General features: G+C 37.2%; 1 protein-coding gene across 1 annotated transcript in view; it reads left to right on the top strand.

Moving 5' to 3' along the window:
- LOC121636950 (dedicator of cytokinesis protein 3-like) overlaps window positions 1-20,971 on the top strand; it is a 135,829-nt gene that overhangs the window by 18,272 nt on the left and 96,586 nt on the right. Inside the window, exons 6-7 of the mRNA XM_041980818.1 lie at window positions 1,564-1,647; window positions 9,178-9,218. Coding sequence (XP_041836752.1) covers window positions 1,564-1,647; window positions 9,178-9,218 — 125 coding nt within the window. The remainder of the gene's footprint in view (window positions 1-1,563; window positions 1,648-9,177; window positions 9,219-20,971) is intronic.

Here is a 20,971-nt window from a genome sequence, read left to right as displayed (position 1 = left end):
CAGTTCGTAGCACTTATGTGCTCAGTCATTCAGTCAATGATATGACCTGCATTTAGGTGAATCTGCACTACCAGTCGAAAGTTTAGACATACTTTCCCACTGGATTTAATGGTAAAGTGTGTTCAAACTGCAATTCCCTATTTTGCCTTAGTAAAGCTCTGTTAATTTTTTGCCATTGAGAACAGAACCATTTGGGAAATGAAAAACTGTTTAGATTCCTTTGTTATTTTTCACCTGCTAGCTGTATTTGTAATTGCAGCATGGGGCAAAATAAACACATTTTACATCTCATTATAGCTAGGCTGCTGTAAGTATGTCTTATAGTAATACTCTGTATTTACATCAGTCCATGTCTAAAATATAAAAATCTGACAAATCACCCACTGTGTTGAACTTATATGAATGTAGTCACATTTTGTTAAGCATTGGCAGAAATATAATGTAACACACTTTCCCATTAAATCCAACAGGAAAGTGTGTTCAAACTTTTGACTGGTAGTGTAACAGTAATAACAAAGCCTTTCTTTTTTTTATAAAATCATGTAAAAATAAGAATGTTGTGTTTCTTTTGCCCCCAATGAACTAATGCTTAAAGCAGTCTTTTTAGCATTTGTGGTTGTTTGCATCCTCCGACTTTGCTGCTAGCGATAACTTCATCCTATAAACCCAGCAGCTATACACAACTTGTATTTTCTGACTTTTTAGCAAATTTCCTAAAAGGACATAGTGAATGTTCACATTCATTTGAAAAAGTCCTGTTGTGATCATAGTCATTCTGAGAGTTCTGTAAACTTTATCACTTGCTCATTGGACACATTATGGTGAAGGTTTTTGAATCAATTGTACTTAACTAACCTTAACCAACTGTTTTTTGGTGTCTTAACCAACCAACATCAATCACTTTTTAACACAGAGCCTGAGGCAAATCTAACTTGATATAAATGCGGTGTGAGTTTTACAGTTCACTCAAGTTAAGAGCACGCAAAGGGATTCAAGGGGAGAAAAAAGAAGAGCATTAAAGTGTTGTTATAGTTTTAGTTTAAGCGATTCATCTTGCCTGAGGTGAGATTTCAGCATTTAATATCTCAGCCTTGTGCAGAATGACTTGCAGTGGCTGCAGCTCTGGAATAAAGCTCTGACGTCTGTTGTTTTGTGAGTGCAGTGGTGCAGTCATGGGGAATATTAACATCAACACTGCCTGGTACAGCACTGTCTGTGGATGTGTTCAGTCGAACTCTGATGCTAACGTCATGCTGCTGTCATGGGACATGCTGAATGTGACTGAGGGGAGGGTGAAGGCAGATGGGGGCTCAGTGTTTTTATTAGATAAATTGTCAACTCGACTCAAAATTAAATTGTTATTTCACTCTTTCCAAAGAATTGAAATAATATATTTTAGTTTAAATATTAATGAAAACAGGTATTTGCTGTCAAAATAATCTGAAACTGTCATAATGGTCATGATGCCCCTAATATGTGATTGCAGTGGCTGTGATTTTGGCAGCTTCACATTAATCTCAGGATCTCATCTTCTTTCCTGCGTCTCTCTATTTTTTTTCACAGTCATCTGCAACTTCCGAGGCTCAGTGACTCAGGGTTTGGCTCTGGAGGTGGGAGAGACTGTTCAGATTCTGGAAAAATGTGAAGGTAAGACTTACATTTGAGAAATAACTACATGAGACTTGGATGGATGGAGTAATAACATTCTTAATCTTTATTATAACAGCAAAAGAGCTACAATAAAATAGTAATGCGAACTCCAAATATCCTCTGAAACAAGTGGGAAACATAAAGGGTTTCTTCAAAGACAAAGAAGAACAAACAGTGAGGGAAAATATAGAAATCCCAATGAATTTCTCGACCTTTCTCAACATCCCAAGAGCTTAAACAGAAGCTAATGCCTCTGGTTCATAGCCTTTTCTCTTGCAGGGAAATTGTGTGTATCATCAGTTTGACTGAATTTACTTTATACACTGTAAAGTGTGCATTCTTTAGATTAAAATAGCAGCATAAATGATAATAAACACAACAAGAAGGAGAGACATAGTTCTATCTATGCATCTTAGTATTGCTTCCTACAGAGATATCAAGACAGGTCATCTAAGGTGTATCCTCTAGAAACCTTTAACCGTAAACTCTTGTTACTGAGACGGACATTTTTAGTTAGCAGAATCACTGTCATTTAAGTCTACTAAGTTTAGGCTGAAAATACTTTTTTTTAAACCTGTAATTCTGGACACACTACTTTGTACTGTGGTATCTGATCGATAAAAGTCTAAACATCAGCATGAAACAGTCCACAGTGTTATATATTTTAGTTGTGTTTTATTGGGGTTTGTTAATGTCGTTAGAGTTGTGTACAGTGTGCTAGCTGAAAACAAGTCATTATTAGTGAACCCTTTTACAACCAGTAAGTCAGAAGAGAGGCCCTACATGGATGGGATTTATTATTTCAACACAGCCTTCTGATGCCTAATTGGATTGAAATCTTAAAAAATTGCATCGTCAGTTGCCACTTCAAAAAGATAATAACATTTTTCTTCTTCACCTGTCTGTGTTTGTAATCTTATGTCTTGACAATGGAGATTTATGTAGTGGCTTCCATCTCAGATTTGATGCAGTTGGACTGAAAGGGTGAAGTTTTTGAGATATATTTATTTTGCAACATTTGATTGAGTCCCCAGTCATCCAAAAAGGCAACACCATGTCACTTTTTTTCACACCATTTTTCAGTGCAAGTAGCAGTAATAACAACAGCAGTCTTGTGGCCTGATGTTTTTCTCCCACTTGCTATGAGAGCACCAGATAGAATAGCCTTCCACATTAATGCTGCACAGACTACCACTGTAAAAACAAAACAATATTCTTTGCTGAATTCACAGTACTGTTAAATAATTGGTGGAAATCGCCTGTAATAGCCCAGCGTAGGCCTGGATGGAAGCCCAAGTTATTAGCTGATGTTACTCCCATTATTGTTCCTAGTTTGTATCACAAATTTGCTGCTTAAGCCAGTATGTCTGAGACCAGGAAATGTTGTCTTGTAGATAATGAGTGAGAATGTGCTCTATTATCCACAGCTGGGGAGGACCATACCATCGATCTAGTGCCAGCGGCTGATTGGGCCTTTTTTTTTTTTACCCCAGGGGCATGATGCCTCAGAAGCAGGGAGGGGAAAATGTTCTGTTGATGGATGCGAGAAAATTGCATGGATTTTACTTCTCTTTTTTGTGTCCCCCCCCCCCATGTTGTCACCCCCTACAATCTTCCCCTCTGTTGTTTTCTTTCATCCTCTCATCTGTTATCATTTATTATATATATATTATTTTTCCACTTCCTCAGTTCTCCTGCACATTTTCACGTCTCTAGCTGTCTCTGTGTATTGACCTACCAGACTCATATTAAAGGCTGAGCTTTTCTCACGGCATCCAGTCAGCAGCTAATTTGCTCTGGTTATGAAATGCAATCCTGCTAGCAAGGGACATAACCTATTATCTTACTGCATGAGGCAGAGGCTGGCATCACAGCAGTCCTGTAGGACACAGTGATTATCACAGCCAAACCAGGGCTAACTTTTGTCCAAAATCCCCATGACAATTTCAAGATTCCCACAGCTTCTGTCATTATCTGAGCATGTAAATATATTGTTTGAAAATACCCTCCAAATAATGGTTGCTTATTAGGGTAGAATTCATATGCTTCAGAGAATGTTTGTCAGTAAAACATTTATGGTGACTATGTCGGTTAATGTCTCATCATTTGCAATACTGCTCCTGCAAAAATATCCAGTTCTATCCAGAACGTACACAAAGTATTCAAAATGCCTGGAAGTCTGCACTGAAATGGTCTTTTCCTGACCTTTACAACAGCTGCCACCATTCCTGCCAATTTGTCCTCCCATATGGATATGGTGTCAGTGATATATAAAGAATAGATCTAAACACTATATTTTTGTTTTTACAAAAGGATGGCAGGAAGTGGGAATCCTATCCCTGAATTCCACACTGAAACTACAACCCAGTTATAACATTTAAGACTATATTAGCCTTTAGTTGGAGGTGCACAGCTGTTCTATGAAAGCTCAAGAATGTGAATGAGAGACAACCAATAGACCATTCTCAGTGACGTCACACTGTTCATTTACCCCACCACGTTGGGTGGCAAAAAGCTACCGGGGACTGTGCTCCTGCAAGTGACTATTAATAGTTTCTCATCAAGGGTGGTGCTAGCAGACTTCACACTTTCCAAACCAGTTCAGCACTTTTGTGGTCAGACAGCAATATTTTGAAAAACGTGCGCTTATTGGTGCTGCAAAACAATATGATTTTCCAAATTCCTGGTTAAGAAAAACTCCAAAACATCCAACTGACGGAGGTATTGTTACCTGATTTACCTTACCTTGACATTTACAACTACCTAGTCAATCGACAGTCGCACTTCTCAGGGGCAAGAGCATAAAAGACAGATTAAAGGCTTGTAAATAATTCAAGGCAGGATGGGTATAAGACCTTCAGCTGTGAAACGTGCCTAAAGCAAAGTATTTTGTCATATTGTCGAGTAAGAATACAGCAGATGCAGAAAACGTTAAGAAAACATTGCCATTCAAAGACTATTTTGTTTATTGAGACCTCGAAGGAAAATACATGTTCAACTTTTCATTAATTGTAATGAAAAGTTGTAATGTTTTTTTACTTGTTCTTGACTTGTTCCTTAGTCTGTTTAGCTCCACTAGGATTGTATCTGAAATACATAGCACACATGGCAGAACTTCAGAACCATAAATTTATGGAACGCACAACTACACGTACCGTCACAATGAGGAATTAATGTTCCAACACAAAACATGCTCACATGGGTTGCCGAGCTTCTAAAGAACTCAAAGGAAAATATAAAGGATAGGAAGGACGCTGAGGAAGCCGTAATGAAGTGAAATTGAGTGATCAGAGTGCTGTCTGTTTATATTGTCACATGAATAATATTATATGATCTCATGAATTTAAAGAAACTAAAGAGAAGAAATAAAATAAAGGAGTTGTAGAAAGGAGCCGTTTCCTTCGCACCTTTAAAGACCTGTGCAACAGTCACACACAAAGCAGCAAAGGGGAGTAATAGTAGCAAATAGCAAACAGTGTCTTATAAGACCCTAGCAGCTATGACAGTACCAGGTAGGTGTCATGGCCCAAGGGGAATGAGGTGATAGTGGACAGCATAACCTCTGTCCAGCAGCTCAAAAAACACATTTTTGGGTGAACTACCTCTTTAACAAAATAAAACAGGAAACAACACAGAACTTCAAACAGAGAAGACTGCAGTAAAACTGCATTAGAACTAAACTCACAGACAATGACAGTAGAGGCAGCATTATGAACTAGCTCCCAAAAAAAGCCTGGGTAGGAGCCTGCCTGGTGATGATTCCTCCAGATATTGTAAAGAATGAACAAACTACAGCATATCATTGTTGTGAAATTTAACTAAGAATGACAGTTTGTTACCAAAGGTCCCTTCCAGTTGCATCAAAGCTTACACCATCACAGTGTTGTCTTGGTGATGTTGCTGTTGATGAATAAGCATTGATGGTGGGGGGACCCTTGAAGGAGCACATGTTCAGTCTTCTGGTTATTGTTACTCATGCAGTAATGCGTAAGGAGCATCCGCTTAACCTATTTCTTAGTACAAGCACACGATTCATGAAAGATGGAAAAATCCTTTGCTGGACTGAAACTTTCTCAAATATTTTTAATTTGTTAGTATGACGGCCCAGTAAACATATTTTCACACAGTTTACTTGGACACAGTAGCGGTGTTTTGTAAACTGAGGATACTGTGTTCACTTTAATTTAAGTGGTGTCTCAGCTGCGGCTCACACCTCGTTTAAATCACTGTCATAACTGAAATTACAATGAAAAATGTCCTCATGGGTACTATTAGTGCATCAACAATCAGTTCCTCTTTTCATAACCGAGCCAGAGGTTTGCTCTGCAGGGATATGAAGCTGTGTTTAAGGCTCACATTTCCCTGATTTGATTGCTAGATGGAAATCTGTTGTGTAATGCAGTTTCCATTATGAGTTCAGTCTTAACCTGCATTAACGTGACAACAGTGGCCCCTTGAGTTCTGCCCACCTTTAGCAATGATTTTAAATTATTATTATTATGGATTATGCTGATAACACTGCTAAATGATTATTCTCGTAACCACTTTGAGTGCTGTTATAAAAGAGAAAGTGATTACTATTTTTAAAAGTAAATCTGCATTGCACCAAATATAAACATCTTATGAAAAATATATAATAGACATGTCTTTTAATACAGTGTAAACACACACAGACTATCAGTCCAAACGTTGGACACACTTTCCCATTGGATTTATGGTTTATGAATTGATGCTTTTTCTTGTCCTTCAATCATATTTAAAAATGCAGAATTCTTACAGGTTTAGTAAACTTTTGTAGCTACACACACACGTACACACACTTCATTCCAAGATTTACAAATATGCCCAGACATGGCTGCTCCAGCTACAGTCTGATTATCATATAGATGAGAGGCTGGGGAATACACAGCCTTCTTAACACTGGTGATAAATGAATCGTGATTGGTTATTAATTAACCAGCCAATTAAACCCCCATCTCCATATTTAGATCAGATTACGGAGCCGCTGAAAAGTGAAACTCATGTAAATGTAATGCGTCCCATCTGATACTGTGGTTATAAATGGTAGAACTAAAGCATTTTTGGGTGGCATTATTTCACAGTATTATAGGAAACTTCTCAGCTTTAAACTTCTTTTCCAAACATTCTCAAAATCAAATTGGATATCTTGTCACGAACTTACCTGGTTCTGTTGTTGGCAGCTTTGTCAGTTCTGTTAAAAGTGGAGAAAAAAGTAGCAGAACTCAGATGATAGTCTAAGATAGTCAAATTTGTAATATACATCACTTTGATGTAAATAGATGTCATCTTTTGCCACATTCTGTCACCAACCATGGTATTCCAACCCTTACTTTTCTAATAAGCTGCAGACACAATCATTTCCTTTTCCACTTGGATGGAGACAAATGATGTCTGCTGTCTGTGAGGATGTCTGTGTGCTTTTCCTCAACATATTTTGCCCCTGGATATGAGTCATTTTCAGCTGTCAAGGTTTTCTTTCAAGTTGAGTCAACTTTGATGACAGCTCTGTCCTCCACCGAGACATGCAATGGATGTCCATCCATGTGGAAAGAATGGTTGTTTCTTCTGAGACTTGTAAAAGAAAGCTTCATTACTTGTAAGAACACAGTCATGTACTGTACTGAAGGCCACACAGGGCTGTGCGTAGTACTGTGAAACCAGCCTACTTCTGTGTGTGTCACTAATCTGGTTTTGGCTCTGGACTTCAAATGAAGAGGGCTGTACTGTGATAGATTTTGACTTAAAATTCTAGTTTCCATAGAAAATTATTCACAACTGAGTAATCTAAAATGTCTTAAACATTTTGTTTTAAAACTCCTACTTCTTTACTACTTCACAACTCAGCCTAAGAAACATGTGAAAATGATACATGTTTGTTTATACAGTGAAATTTTACTGTCCTTAGAATTTAATCTCTGATGTCCACTACAAAAAATGTCCATAACTCAGGTCTGGACTCCTCAATAAAGTCTTCATAATTGTCCTTTATCATTAGGCTTTCTTCTACTTATGTACCTGTGATTTCTTAGTGTTTATTTTTAACAAATTTGCAAAACTCATTAAAAAGAACATTTTTCACATTTTCATTATGGGGTATTGTGTGTAGAATTTTGAGGCCAAAAATGTATTTATTCCATTTTGGAATAAGGCTGTAAAGTGAAGTGAAGTTACTGAGAGTGATAGTTTCTTGCAACATATGCATTTAGTTTATTACCTAAAGTTGATGTTCAATGACAAGCCAGTCTCATCTCATCCTTTTTTTATGTAGTTCAGTCGAGACACAATAGATGACTGTATAAAATTCAGCAATAGTTATTAAAGACTTTATATATGTTTATACATTTTTAAGTTTGCTATATCCTTCTAAAGATGAAAAAAAGAAAAAAAAACAGTCTCACACACACATGCAGAGTTAAAAGAAGAAAAACTGTCTTCAGCTCGCAGCCATCACGTCTGTCAGTGTCTCGCTCTGACTTTGTCATCCACATTCATAATCTCATAGCATCCAGTGTACACACAGCTGGCCTTAGCTACTTTGGTGCCCTTGGTGTGTTACAGCTAGATGCATGTGTTGCATAGTTTTACATTTATTTAAGTTTACAGTGTTAAAGAATAGACTGATATAAATGCTATCATAATGGAATGCAAAATATATTTCAGAATGGTTCTTAAAGTCTGGATAAACTATAGTTTAAAGCTTGGCAGACTCTTTGTTTCTCATAGTTTTGCTTTGAAAAGACCCAGTTAACTCAGAAAAGTGCAAAATATTTCTATCACATTTCTCATTTTGTTCTTTTACCGTTTTAAAAAACATTTAATACTGATTTAAATCTTGATTACCTTGTAGTAGAATTACATCAAACCACATACAGTTACATCCAAATGTATGTATATATATTTTACTTTTCCCCAAATATCTTATGGAAGGAGCTGCCGAATCCACAGTTTTTAACATTAGGAGAAAAAAAAGTGTGCCCTGTTGAGCTGAGCAACTTAAAAAGGCCTGGACATCCACAGGAAACAAGAGTGGTGGATATTGCAGGATTTTCCTGGAAATGAAAATCTGCTTTAACAGCATCTAGCCAAATGAAGAACAAGGAACTCTCAGAAAGTCTAATAACACCTCAACATGTCTTTGTTCAACCCCTCGAATTAATTCTCTGTCCACACTTGCACCACAGTTTAATGCTTCAGATCTACAGTATTGATGTATGCTGGTATACATAACAAGAACTATGAAGGCTGTGTTACTCTCCAAATATTTATGGACCAAAGACTATATCTCACACTGTAGCATTAATGCTTTTATTCTTTGTTGTTGTTTTTGTTTTCCATTTACTATATTTCTAAGCATAAATCTCTTTAGTCAAAAACTTAATTGTTGGAAAATATTCAAGCCAGAGTCACTTTGAATATTCACTCAAGGCTCTGACTCATAACCACATTTAACTCTTCACTGAATCTTTGTTGCTCATCTTAGTCACTGATGATTGTGTTCTCTTTCAGGATGGTACAGAGGATTCTCAACAAGGAAGCCAAATGTCAAGGTAAGCAAGACTGACAGCTTTTGCTCTTCTATTTTCTTCTCTCAAGCCAGCAAGTCCTTTGTTTTTCAAACATATGCTCATAGTGTAGTCTTTCTCTTTTTATTTGTTGTGATGATGTGAAGATCTTCATGTGATTCTTCTTATCTGAAGGAGAATTATGTAACTCATTGGAAGACTGTTTTCTGTGTTCCAGTGCTTCCTGCAGACCATATTTCTCTGCTGCAGTGTGTGATAAAATTTAAACTCCTGGTAGATTTACATAGGAAAACTCTAAAATCAGACTTTATATGGTATGATATATAATATATGTTAGTCAAACTGAAATAATACTGCACCAGACTATTTAAAGTCAAACTAACACCCAGATAATTGAGTTGGAAGCCAAATTATTTGTGTGTGAATGCCTTCAGCTAGATTCAGATATGCCTGGATGTTTAATGTATGCTCAGTTCTTATATTTGGCTTTGACCTGGAAGCAAAAAAATAGAAGTCAGTAATAACAGAGAATAACTACAATGCAGAGGGTGCATCTCATAAGAACAAGCAAACAAACAAAAAGAGGCACAGCATACAGCCCGTCTAAAATCAATAAGGCTGTAAAGCTATCAAATGCACCAGTTGCCATGATACTAATTGCTACCAGCTAAATGATTTTTCTTATTGTTTTGATCTGTGATGTAATAAAGTGAAAAAAAGCCAGATACTAAAATGCTGGAGTTGAGAGATTGCAAACTCATAGAGGAATCAAACATGCTTGGTTCTTTAAGTGTTTCCCCTCCTTTGCTTGTAAACTGGAACAAGTAGGCCTAGTTAAGCTGTAACCACAGCTCAGTTGATGACATACAGACTTGATAATAAAACAGAACTGAGAAAAAAACCACTCAGAGAGAACAGACTTCTACCAAGCCATAGGGTCACTCACCTGAGAAAAACCCCAAAAGGCCCTACCAGCCTACCCAGTTACAAACCCCACACCAACACTCTTATGTATACTTCAGGCTAATATCACTATATATTTCCATCATCAGGACAGATGCCACATCTTATTTAGAATCCTTTACCTTGGAGACATGTCCTTAGACACCAAGATGAACCAAATGGCTACAATAGTCTAGAAGTTATTGAAAAAATGTGCATTTTCTCTAATGGCTGCAGTCTGGGTTAGCTGTTGAGTTAGAAGCTGTAATCATCCCCATCTCCCCATAGTAAAGAATCCTTCGAAAAAATAACAGACACACAGACCAAAAAATAGGTAGCAAGTGCATGTCTTGAACGAAAAGATTAGATTGATTCATGTGATCCAGTGGTGTATTCAGGTAAATCCCCTCCCAATTGAATTTTATTATGCATTATTTATCAGAATAAAGATGAGAAGCTGTACTCCATTCTGGAGTGTGATGTTTAGATTGGCTGCTCATGAATTTTTTCACAAGGACATTTTATGCCTTTTTTGATTCTGTACAGGAGAGAAGAAATATGGAAAAACGTGAAATTACATAAAGCAAAAGGTCCTCAGCTGGACATGAACTTGGACAGTGTGGTTATGGGTTGTGTCTTTAACCCCTTGCTGCCACGATGCCCTTACAGCTGTTGATGCTGTAATACTTTTTTGTATATTTCTCATTGTACCCAAGATGCAAGAGTTGAAAACATGCAGCAGTTTCTTAATTTTTACAGTTATTTTGTTTAATTCATACAGTCATACGTCAGCTTTTCTTTTTTAACCTCACAGCAGCTGGACTTTGGTTTGAGTACTAAAAGTGTAAAATGTGTGGAACATGCTGCAAACCTTTATTCAGTCCACAGCAGCTTCATGTACTGGGGCCTATTGCACAAACCCAAGATAAGGGATTAAGCCGGGATATGTTGGTCACCCTGGCTCAACTCATCCAAAATCTGGCTGCACATATAAGTTACCATGGAGATTTATTCCTGCTCCAGACCAGGCTAAAATTCAGGATCTATTTATTCTCATCCCTTATTACAGTCAGCAGTCACGTCACTGGCTGCTACACATTGTTTTCACATTCAACTAGAACCACTGTCATTATTTAAACACTTTTCATTAGATTTTATTATCATTTGATAATAATAATAATAATAATTAATATAATTAGATATTAACACTTTCCCATAGACTATCTATCTATCTGTCTATCTATCTATCTATCTATCTATCTATCTATCTATCTATCTATCTATCTATCTATCTATCTATCTATCTATCTATCTATCTATCTATCTATCTATCTATCTATCTATCTATCTATACACTGCTCAAACCAATAAAGGGAACACTAAACTAACACATCCTCGATCTGAATGAAATATTCTTTTTGAACACTTTGTTCTTTACATAGTTGAATGTGCTTACAAGAAAATCACATAAAAAAATTATCAATGGAAATCAAATTTATTAACCCCTGGAGGTCTGGATTTGGATTCACACTCAAAATTAAAGTTGAAAAACACACTACACTCGGATTCAGCTTTGATGTAATGTCTTTAAAATAAGTCAAAATGAGGCTCAGTAGTGTGTGTGACTTCCACGTGCCTGTATGACCTCCCTACAACGCCTGGACATGCTCCTGAGGTGGCGGATGGTCTCCTGAGGAATCTCTTCCCAGATCTGGACTAAAGCAGGCGCCAACTCCTGGACAGTCTGTGGTGCAACATGGCGTTGGTGGATGGAGCGAGACATGATGTCCCAGATGTGCTCAGTTGGATTCAGGTCTGGGGAACGGGCGGACCATTCAATAGCATCAATGTCTTCGTCTTGCAGGAACTGCTGACACACTCCAGCCACATTGTCTTCCATTAGGAGGAACCCAGGGCCAACCGCACCAGCATATGGTCTCACAAGGGGTCCAAGAAGATTGTCCCAGTCCACGTATGGTGGCGCTCTGGGGGTTCTATCCTTCCTCAGGCAGGCCACATTGTGAAGGACAGCACAGGCCACCGTGATGTTACATGTCTTGCCTGGGCTGACCCTTAAGTAATAAAGACATTGAAAGCATGTCTTCAGGAAGTCAAAGGTCATTTCTATTTGTGCCCATGTCCTGGCATGGGCATTATTATATGTCTGATGTGCTTCCTGAAGGTCTGTAGATGGTGTCAGGTGAATAAAATGGCAGGCATAACCTCTGTCCACCAGCGATACACCAGCGAATTCACCTGTGAATACAAAATGTCATCATCACAACCTCATAAATAGACTGACATTCCTCTCACAGCCATGATATTAAAAGTGATTATTAATAGAGGTTGTGTGGTAGGTGCAGATGGACTGTAGAAGACCGAAAGATTCTGGAGTCATGGACTTAGCCAGACCAGCTTTGCAGATCATCTGAAATGAAAAGATGTAGACTATTAAACCAATCAATTCACATCACAAGCAATGTGTTCATTTATGGACTATATTAAAAAGTCATGTTCACCTTTTCATTCCCAGTCCAGTGCACCAATGACCAATGGCATCCTCTCATCCTGGCTTGCTCTTTGTGCAATCAATTTTTGGTTGCCCTTGTTTTGGATTTGATTAACCCAGCTTAGTTATTTATCCTGGATATTTGAATCCTGCTTTTGAGCAATAGGTTTCTGGAATTTCATGCCATCTGAGTGTCATCTCAAAAGATTTCTGATCAGGTCTTCAACTAGAAGAGTAAGTGTTCAGGTTTCATTCATACTGGATCAAGTCTATTTTCCTGCCTTTCTCAGTTAGGCTTTGAGTGTTTCTGTAACATTGATGACCTGCTGTAAAACTCAATGCTGCTGACAAACAACAACACCAGAGCTGCTCTGACAGTGCTGCTCATGTACTTTCTGTCACCAGCATACTGCAGCAGAGGTGTCTGTTAGATCTTGAAACAGTTTATCAAACCCTATCCACAAAGCATTTGTTTTCACGAAAATGAGATACAATTTTCACAACTTATAAACCAAAAATCTGATATTCACACCAATTTAATCAAGCAGGCAGCCAAGTTAATAGTCTGTCTTAGCACAATTGATTCTGGTCATTTTGTGTGTGTGAAAAGCTTTGTCACTGGAGACACTATCGTCATAGCCAAACAAAAGTGTCACAAGCTGTCCACCTCCATTACAGCTGGGCTTTCACTCCATGGCAGTCAGAAACAACTGTCAGCACTCTTCTCCGGCGGTGGAGCAAAAACACAGAAATGATGCCTGAGCCTTTAAAACATATTCAAATTAGCCAAAGATGTGTTATAGGAAGAGTTGGCTGATACTTTTGTCAAACTGGCCCACAGTTCTGTTAGATTCAGCAAAGCAATCTAGGAAATAAACACCCAGCATTTACCAGTTACGGTTGACTAGTTTGTAATATAGCAGGATCTATTGTGTTTTTCCATAAATAATAGATAAATAGATGAGAATATTAGACAGATGAATTATCAGATTGGGTAGGAAGTTACTAAATGAATGAAAAAATACAATTACATTTGTTAAGGTAGAAATAGATAGAGGCATAGAAAATCTGCAAAATCGGTCAGGGTACATGTGACAGCAAGAACTGCTGTGGATTTTACACGATATGTTTGATGAATTTTGCTTAGTTATTTAGCTGAATCCCACCCATTGTCATCCATATACCAGCCCTCTATTTTATTCTACTCTGCTTTAGTCTGATCTGTGGGTCCACAAGAAGCTTTACAGTTTAGCTTTACCATATCTATACAGCAGTGTTTCCATAAGCTGCTCTTTTCTCTGCTAGGTTTCCTGCTGTGTAGATAAAAGAGATTATAACATAAAGGGGACCATCTGCTGGAATTTTATTTTATTTTATTTTGAAAACAAAGATACCTGCTGAGCTGAAAATAGTGAATTTTTTTTTTTTTCATGTCCATTTGTGGTAAATATATTCTATAGTTGACTGCAGCTGTGAGCTGCTAGCTGAGAAACATAAAAATACCCATTTCTGAAGCTTCTAGTTTAAATTTGGTAGCACTAGCACATAAAAGGGAATGTTTAACAAAGTTTTTTTCTTTTTAAGGTAATACCAAAACCCATTACAGATTCCAAAATTAATTTTGGTATATATATATATATATATATATATATATATACTAATGCTGTTGTTACACAAGAAAAACAAAGATGTATAATTTATGGCATATTTTATGGCAGTGTTGTGTTGTGTATGGCAGTTTTGTGCTTGATGGAGGCATTAACAGCTGCTATGAGCAGGTTAAAGAATGGCAAAAGAAAAAAAAGAGAGAGATCCTGATCCAGTTCTTGTGAGCTAACACTACGCAGCAACGCATTGACAGTGTTTATGTTTTTTTCTGTTCTGTTTCTTCAATTTCCCATATAGAATATACTAAAAATACTACAATAAACTATTTAGTAAAAAAAAAAAAAAAAAAAAAAAAAAAAGTTGTTTCACCAAAAATAATAATTAAACTGTAAAATTTAAAAACATTGCTCCAATCTGCAGCGAACACACATTGTGGTTGAATCTATAAACAAATGAGCTTGGAAGTGAAAATCCGACCTTGTTGAGAGGCTGCATCTCCTGAGAAAAGCTCAACTTAGACCCGGCCAACAGAACAGTTTTACTGTGGGCGGCACGCTGCCATTCATTTTAGGTTTAAGCAAAGTCAATGGGATGCAGTGCAGCAGGGATAATAAGAGAAAAAAAAGTTAAAGATCAGATTTTCCCATGCAAATCAATCATCTGAAACATCTTGAGAGCACAACAGTAAATGAAGTAAGTGTTAAAAACCCATCTTTGTTTTGCTTGTATAACAACAGCTTTAAAAGCCTAGAAGAGCAAAACGAAGTCAGAAATTGTTTACCAGAATAAAATATTATATATGGTCAGAATAAACATGTAAGGACTGACGAACATTTACACAAGATAAATGAATAATGGATGGAAGTATATTAGTTTGATAGCTGCAAGAAAAACCTCCTTATTAGCAGTTATTATTTTGAGAAAAATATGACAAAAAAATGTCAGGTGCGTATGATTTGTAAACTTGTTGACTTACTGCAATTTGACATTCATGTTAACCAGATTTACCATCATCATCAGTGATCCACAATGCAAAATACCCCCACACGATAAACCACAACACACTGGGAAGTTTATTATTTATTAGTCATCTGCGAGTGAGTGAGTTGTAATATTCACTGGGAGCATGTTAGATGTAACTTGTCACTAAGTATTAACTTGGAAAATATGAGTGTCATCCTGTACTCCCCTCTCTATCTCTTTCTCTCATCATCATCATCTGTGTTGATGCAGCAAAGCTATTAAGTTCTGGTGCTCTGAAACCTATGAAATCACCAGCACATCATTTCCTGGTCTCACAGTAATAACTTTTATAACACATTTAACACCACATTAGGTTAAATCAACACAGCTGCAGCTTTCTCACAGACACACAAATGCAGTTTAGGTAAAACAGTGTAGGAGGTGGGAGTGATACAACCACAAGACTTATAAAGTCTGAACAAAGCAGGTTAGATTGGTCTTAAAATCACAGGAAAATGAGCAGTAGTTGCTGTTCCCATGGCTGATGGCATGTCTAAATGCCATCCTGATTAACAGGTCAAAGCTCAAATGAAACACACAAGGCAAACAGAGCAGTTTATTTTCACTGAAGCAAACTGCTTTACTTGCATATTGTAGATATGAATATTTTACACCTTCCAGCTGTGAACTAAGTTGCCAACATTGTTAAATTGTGAAACTTATGTTCTCATTTTAGGTATGTCCTGCAAGGATTCACCTGACATTCATCAGAGCTGCATTAGCATGCCAATGGGAAAGCGAGAGACTCAGTCCGACAGTCACAGCAGTGTATCGATGTATCCATTAAATCCCAGTTTTCTCCATTAAAATATTGTAAACTTACTGCGTGTATAGTGAGGTGTGTGCTCCCAGTGAACCTGTGCACTTCTTAGCAATGCAGCTCTGCAAAAAAAAAAAAATAATGCATGGGACGTCTACTCATTGTAGTTATTCCTAAAACTTTGGTTCTCTAAGTAAATGTGCTGCCCTTGAAGTTTGCCACAGTGCAACATTTTAGATTTAGCTTGCCTTATATACACAATCCTACTGCTTCTCATATTTTTGATTTTAGGTCTGCTCAAACAACATCCTGAGCAGAAAACGTAAGAAAAACTTTCAGCTGCTGTTTGGAGTTCAGCTGCATAATTCACTAAAACACATTCTTTGGTTTGTTAACATTTTGAAGCAACTACTGTCCAAAACACTGATCTTGTTTCCATGCAAATCTCTGAATTTGTTTTAATGCTGCTGTTTATTTATTTGGGTGTGAGGGCAGTTTTATAAAACTTTTATATTATACTTTGGGCTCCAAGAGTTTTCTGTAAAGTTTAAGGGTGAAAACTTGTTTTAAATTACGTGTACACGTGCTTATCTTGGCTGCCATGCATGTCTTGTGTTTGTTTGAAGCGTCGTTTGTGCATGTCTTCAAAAGTTAACGCCACAGTTCCGCACTATGGATTATGCGAATAACCATCAGGGGCAGTGTCAAGACCAACGTGAAATGGGGGAAAAAAGAAATGCATGAACGGTAACTGCTGCAGTGAGAGTGGCAGGCCGTTGGCCATTTTTGGATGTCAGTGTTCATCCATTAAGATTTGTTTAGGGGCCTTACATACAGTACCATCTACAAAACCGCTACTGTCATTTTTTAAGCTGTGATCTCATAATTGACCAAATGCTAGCATCCTTTAATGTTGACAAGTTTTTTGTTTACGTCCTACAAATTCAGTAGGTCTATGTGGTATGAGTCCTTGTGCGCCCCCTGGTGGACTCCTTGGTGGACTACTTGCTTGTGACACGCGTAGTACACAAGTAAATATGTGAACAACAGCGCTCACGATGCAGCCGTTTGTGTACGTAAATGCGAGGTTAAATAGCAAGTATATTTTCACCTTAAAGCTTCTTTAACAGATCCAACTAGGGAGCAAATGACATTAAGTAGTTTTACTTATTGTTATGTTTAGAAAACATAAACAAATATGAGCTTTCGGACACTTCCAGAACAGTGGTGGCGTAATCACCAAAACAGTTGAGGTGAACCTTGTTGTTTTCATCATGTGCACACAAAATTATAACACTGGTGTTAAGAGGTCATAGTCAGATTTCAATGTGTTAGACAACACTGGAAAGCGTAGGAACAACAATTTAAGGTCCTGTTAATGACTCAAAATGCCCCTCAGGAGATTTGTTCCAGTTTTTTTCCATAACTAGACACCTATGTCTGTTCGGCCTGTGAACTCTTAATACTTTCATTTTGACTTCATGCCATCTGAAGATGTGATAATATTATTCCAGTAATTATTGTTCCAATCTTGACCTTTTATCACAAAACCCAAAATTTGAAATTAATGGTTTTATATGTAATAAGATTTTAGGCGGTGACATTAATAAAAAGATAGTTACACTATTGTCCTGTGATTAGAGACATTTTGATGGTGAGTCAAGTGCTGCAAGGTTAACAGTCTCCTTACATTTTAAAAAAATAGGGATGGAGAAGCAGCTACAACTTAACAACTGACACTCAAGAGGTGTGATGTCCAAAGACAGCCGGCAGGCAGTCACAGTAACCAAAGCTCTTACTCGCATACTCTTCTAAATGCTTAGCTTTGTTCTTAACGTGGTTTATTACAGTAATATTTTACCAGCTGTCACAGAAGCTGTCTAAGCCTTCTTTCATTCTTCAGTGTTACTCATAAAATTAGGAAAATTGGTCTCTTCCTTGTACCTCCAGTTGGTGTGGAAAATAATGATATGCACATCCTTAACTTATAATTGTGTGTGCATATGTAAACACACTCCATTATAAGTGGTTTGCATTATTTTCTTGACCAGTGCACAATAAATGAAGGCATTTACTTTCATGTGCAGGTTTGTTTCACGCTCCAGAAACAGCAGCTGGCAAAAATACATCTCACTGGCATGGTTGGGAAAAAAGCCTGTGTGAGACAGAGCCCTACTTATTGGCTAGAAAGAGAACAGAAAGTATTCCCATGTCGTGACAGAGCCTGAACGCGACATGATCCAAATGTGTGTACATTTGTGCCACAAGAGTTATCTGTGTGTCTGTGTGTGCAAATGTGACATGTGCAAACAGCCACTGTATTATCATGCCCACTTGCATGCTACAGTTTCTACATGTCATTGTTTTCCAGTGCGATTTTATGCCTAAGTTATTGTGTGTGTGTGTGTGTGTGTCTTTTCTGTTGCCTCTTTCTCCGAACACAGAGGCATCAGCCCAATCCTGTTAGTTCCATCCTAATCACCTGGTTTCTCCACAATGGGTTTGCTAGTCAAAACAAATTGCTGTGTTTCCCTGAGGAAATGCCTCCTTGCTCTGAGTCATCGCTAATCCAGCTGCACTTTAGAAAACTTCGCACTTTAAGTTCCATCAGTACTCAGATTACAATAACCGCCGAGGCCACAGAGAGGGCAGAACGCAGTCACTGACAGCATTCCTTCTCAAGTTCATGATATGTTCAGTCCTTTTTATAGTTAGTGGTGGAGTACATTTTTTCTCTCCCTTTTCATAGCACACTCTTAAATTAAAGAAATATATCTCTAAAATTTGAAATATAATATATGTGAGGTATTGTCTGCTAGAATAAAATACTGTATGTATTATGTGAATAATGCAGCTTGACTGACATTTCTCATCATTCTGTAATGGTTAAAGTTCATTTAACAAATGTTTTTGAAGATGTTTGTTATCACTCCACCCTGACTTTTACATTTAATGTAGGAGCATCTTTTTAGCATAAAGCCAACAGCACAGCTGGTTGCACAGATAGCCAAAAATGCACGAAGACAGTGTTTGAGATAGGGATGTGTTTGATCATGCACAACTCTGTGTGTGCTAATTATTTATTGTTGGCAGTCTTGGATATTTATCTGAAGGTCTTATTGAGAATTATGGTAATTGAGAATGTTGATTTCAGTAAAATGTCTGTATATTGGTAGTCTCAATCATCATTTTAGATAAAGTAAGGGTTAGGGTTAGTCTGGTGTGTGGTTGAATGTGCATGTCTTTCATGTGTGTGAGGCGACTGGTGATCTATTTACCCTGCCAGAGTTTACACACACACACACACCTTTCCACCAAGTGCACTCAAACACATACTCTGTCAACTGATACCTGTCCTGAAGGTTATGTAATAAAGTGTGAGCTGGTCAGTGACCACCTGTCAGTTCACCTTCCAACAGAAAATAGACCAATTAAGTTAGAGTTTTATAAGCCAAAAATCACAAGTACAAACTTGGAAATACTCTCTCTCACACACACACACACAGATTTGTAATGACTATGACTATGACTCTTTGCACTGCCTTGTTGGATGTACCCCACTTAGGATTACTGCACAGAAGCATCTGTTGGTGAGCTGGTTGGTGAGTTTTCATGATTTGTCTACATGTCAGACACATTATAAACATATTGAATAAATGATATGCAAATATGATTCTACATGTTTTAAGATGAGCTTGATATCTCAGCTGCTTGTACACTCAACTTGTAAGGCAGACTTTAAAACTTATAGTCAAAATAAATTTATGCAATAATGCAAATTTAATGCAGCAAGCATTTTATTTCTTAAGTTATGCACTTAACTTTAGTATATGTTAACTGTTTTTGTCAGAAACAAAGCATTTCAACAGGTGTTTTTATAATATTTGTTTGGCCATTAGTATGTAAAATGAACCATTTCCCTTGAGTGACATCTGAGACACTGATCTCACTAAGATAAGCCCTGGCATCTCTAATTTAGCTCTGAGTGCACCAATTTACACTTGATATTAGGAGTCATGTAGTCAGACATAATTTTTCTACTTTTTATGCATTAAAACCTGTTACATAAAACGGACAGCTGAAATCAGCAAACAGGACATCAGTGTTAGTAATACTAATGTTTCTGCAAATGTTTCTGGGATAGAAAGTGTGGAGCTGGGGTTATATGTTACTCACAGTCTTTGTTTTTTGTTTCTTTGGGCAGTTATGTAATTTACATTATTTTGGATTGGTTTTCTTTTTAATACAAATTTCTTTTCAGTACAATAATGTACAAACAAACGCTATTTCATTGCATTTACTCAGTATTTTAACACTTAAAACTGATACTAAAAGCTTATGATGCCAAAGGGCAGAATCAGACTCCTCTGCTTTCTTGTCTCCCATGTGGCTGGGTGAGGACAAGATAGTAAAAGTTGTAGATTTAGCAATACTGAATATGGACTTTGAAGACATAAAAACTAATGCTTTGGTGTAAAAAACACCAAATAATTGCACAGACGACCCAAAAGTGACACTCATAAAACACAATAATACATAATTTTAGTTTTGTAGGTTGATTTTGATTCAGATGGAAATCCTAATATGTCTGAAGCAAAGCATATTTTCCATTAAAGGACCAGCAGCTGTGCACCTCTTCACTGAACCAATAATCCAATTGCATTTATCCTCTGACTTTTACACCCTCCCCTTTGCACTGGTAATGAAAATGCCACAACAGTGCATAAAGCTAATTTTAAGGTTAAGAAAATACAAAATGGTCAGGGTTCTGCCTTTACTGGCTTTTGCCATGCAACAAAAATATACTTTCAGGCTACAGAACAGCAATAAAATTTTCACATTCCATAACAGATGACTCCAAATTCACATTAAAGTGAATTAAACTGAGATCTGTTCAGACTAAAGGTTTTAGTAGATGTATTTACCTTTTAAACA

Source organism: Melanotaenia boesemani, chromosome 3, assembly GCF_017639745.1.
Source record: "Melanotaenia boesemani isolate fMelBoe1 chromosome 3, fMelBoe1.pri, whole genome shotgun sequence".
NCBI lineage: Eukaryota > Metazoa > Chordata > Actinopteri > Atheriniformes > Melanotaeniidae > Melanotaenia > Melanotaenia boesemani.
Note: the sequence above shows the minus strand (reverse complement) of the source record. Positions and strands in the feature narration are given on the sequence as shown.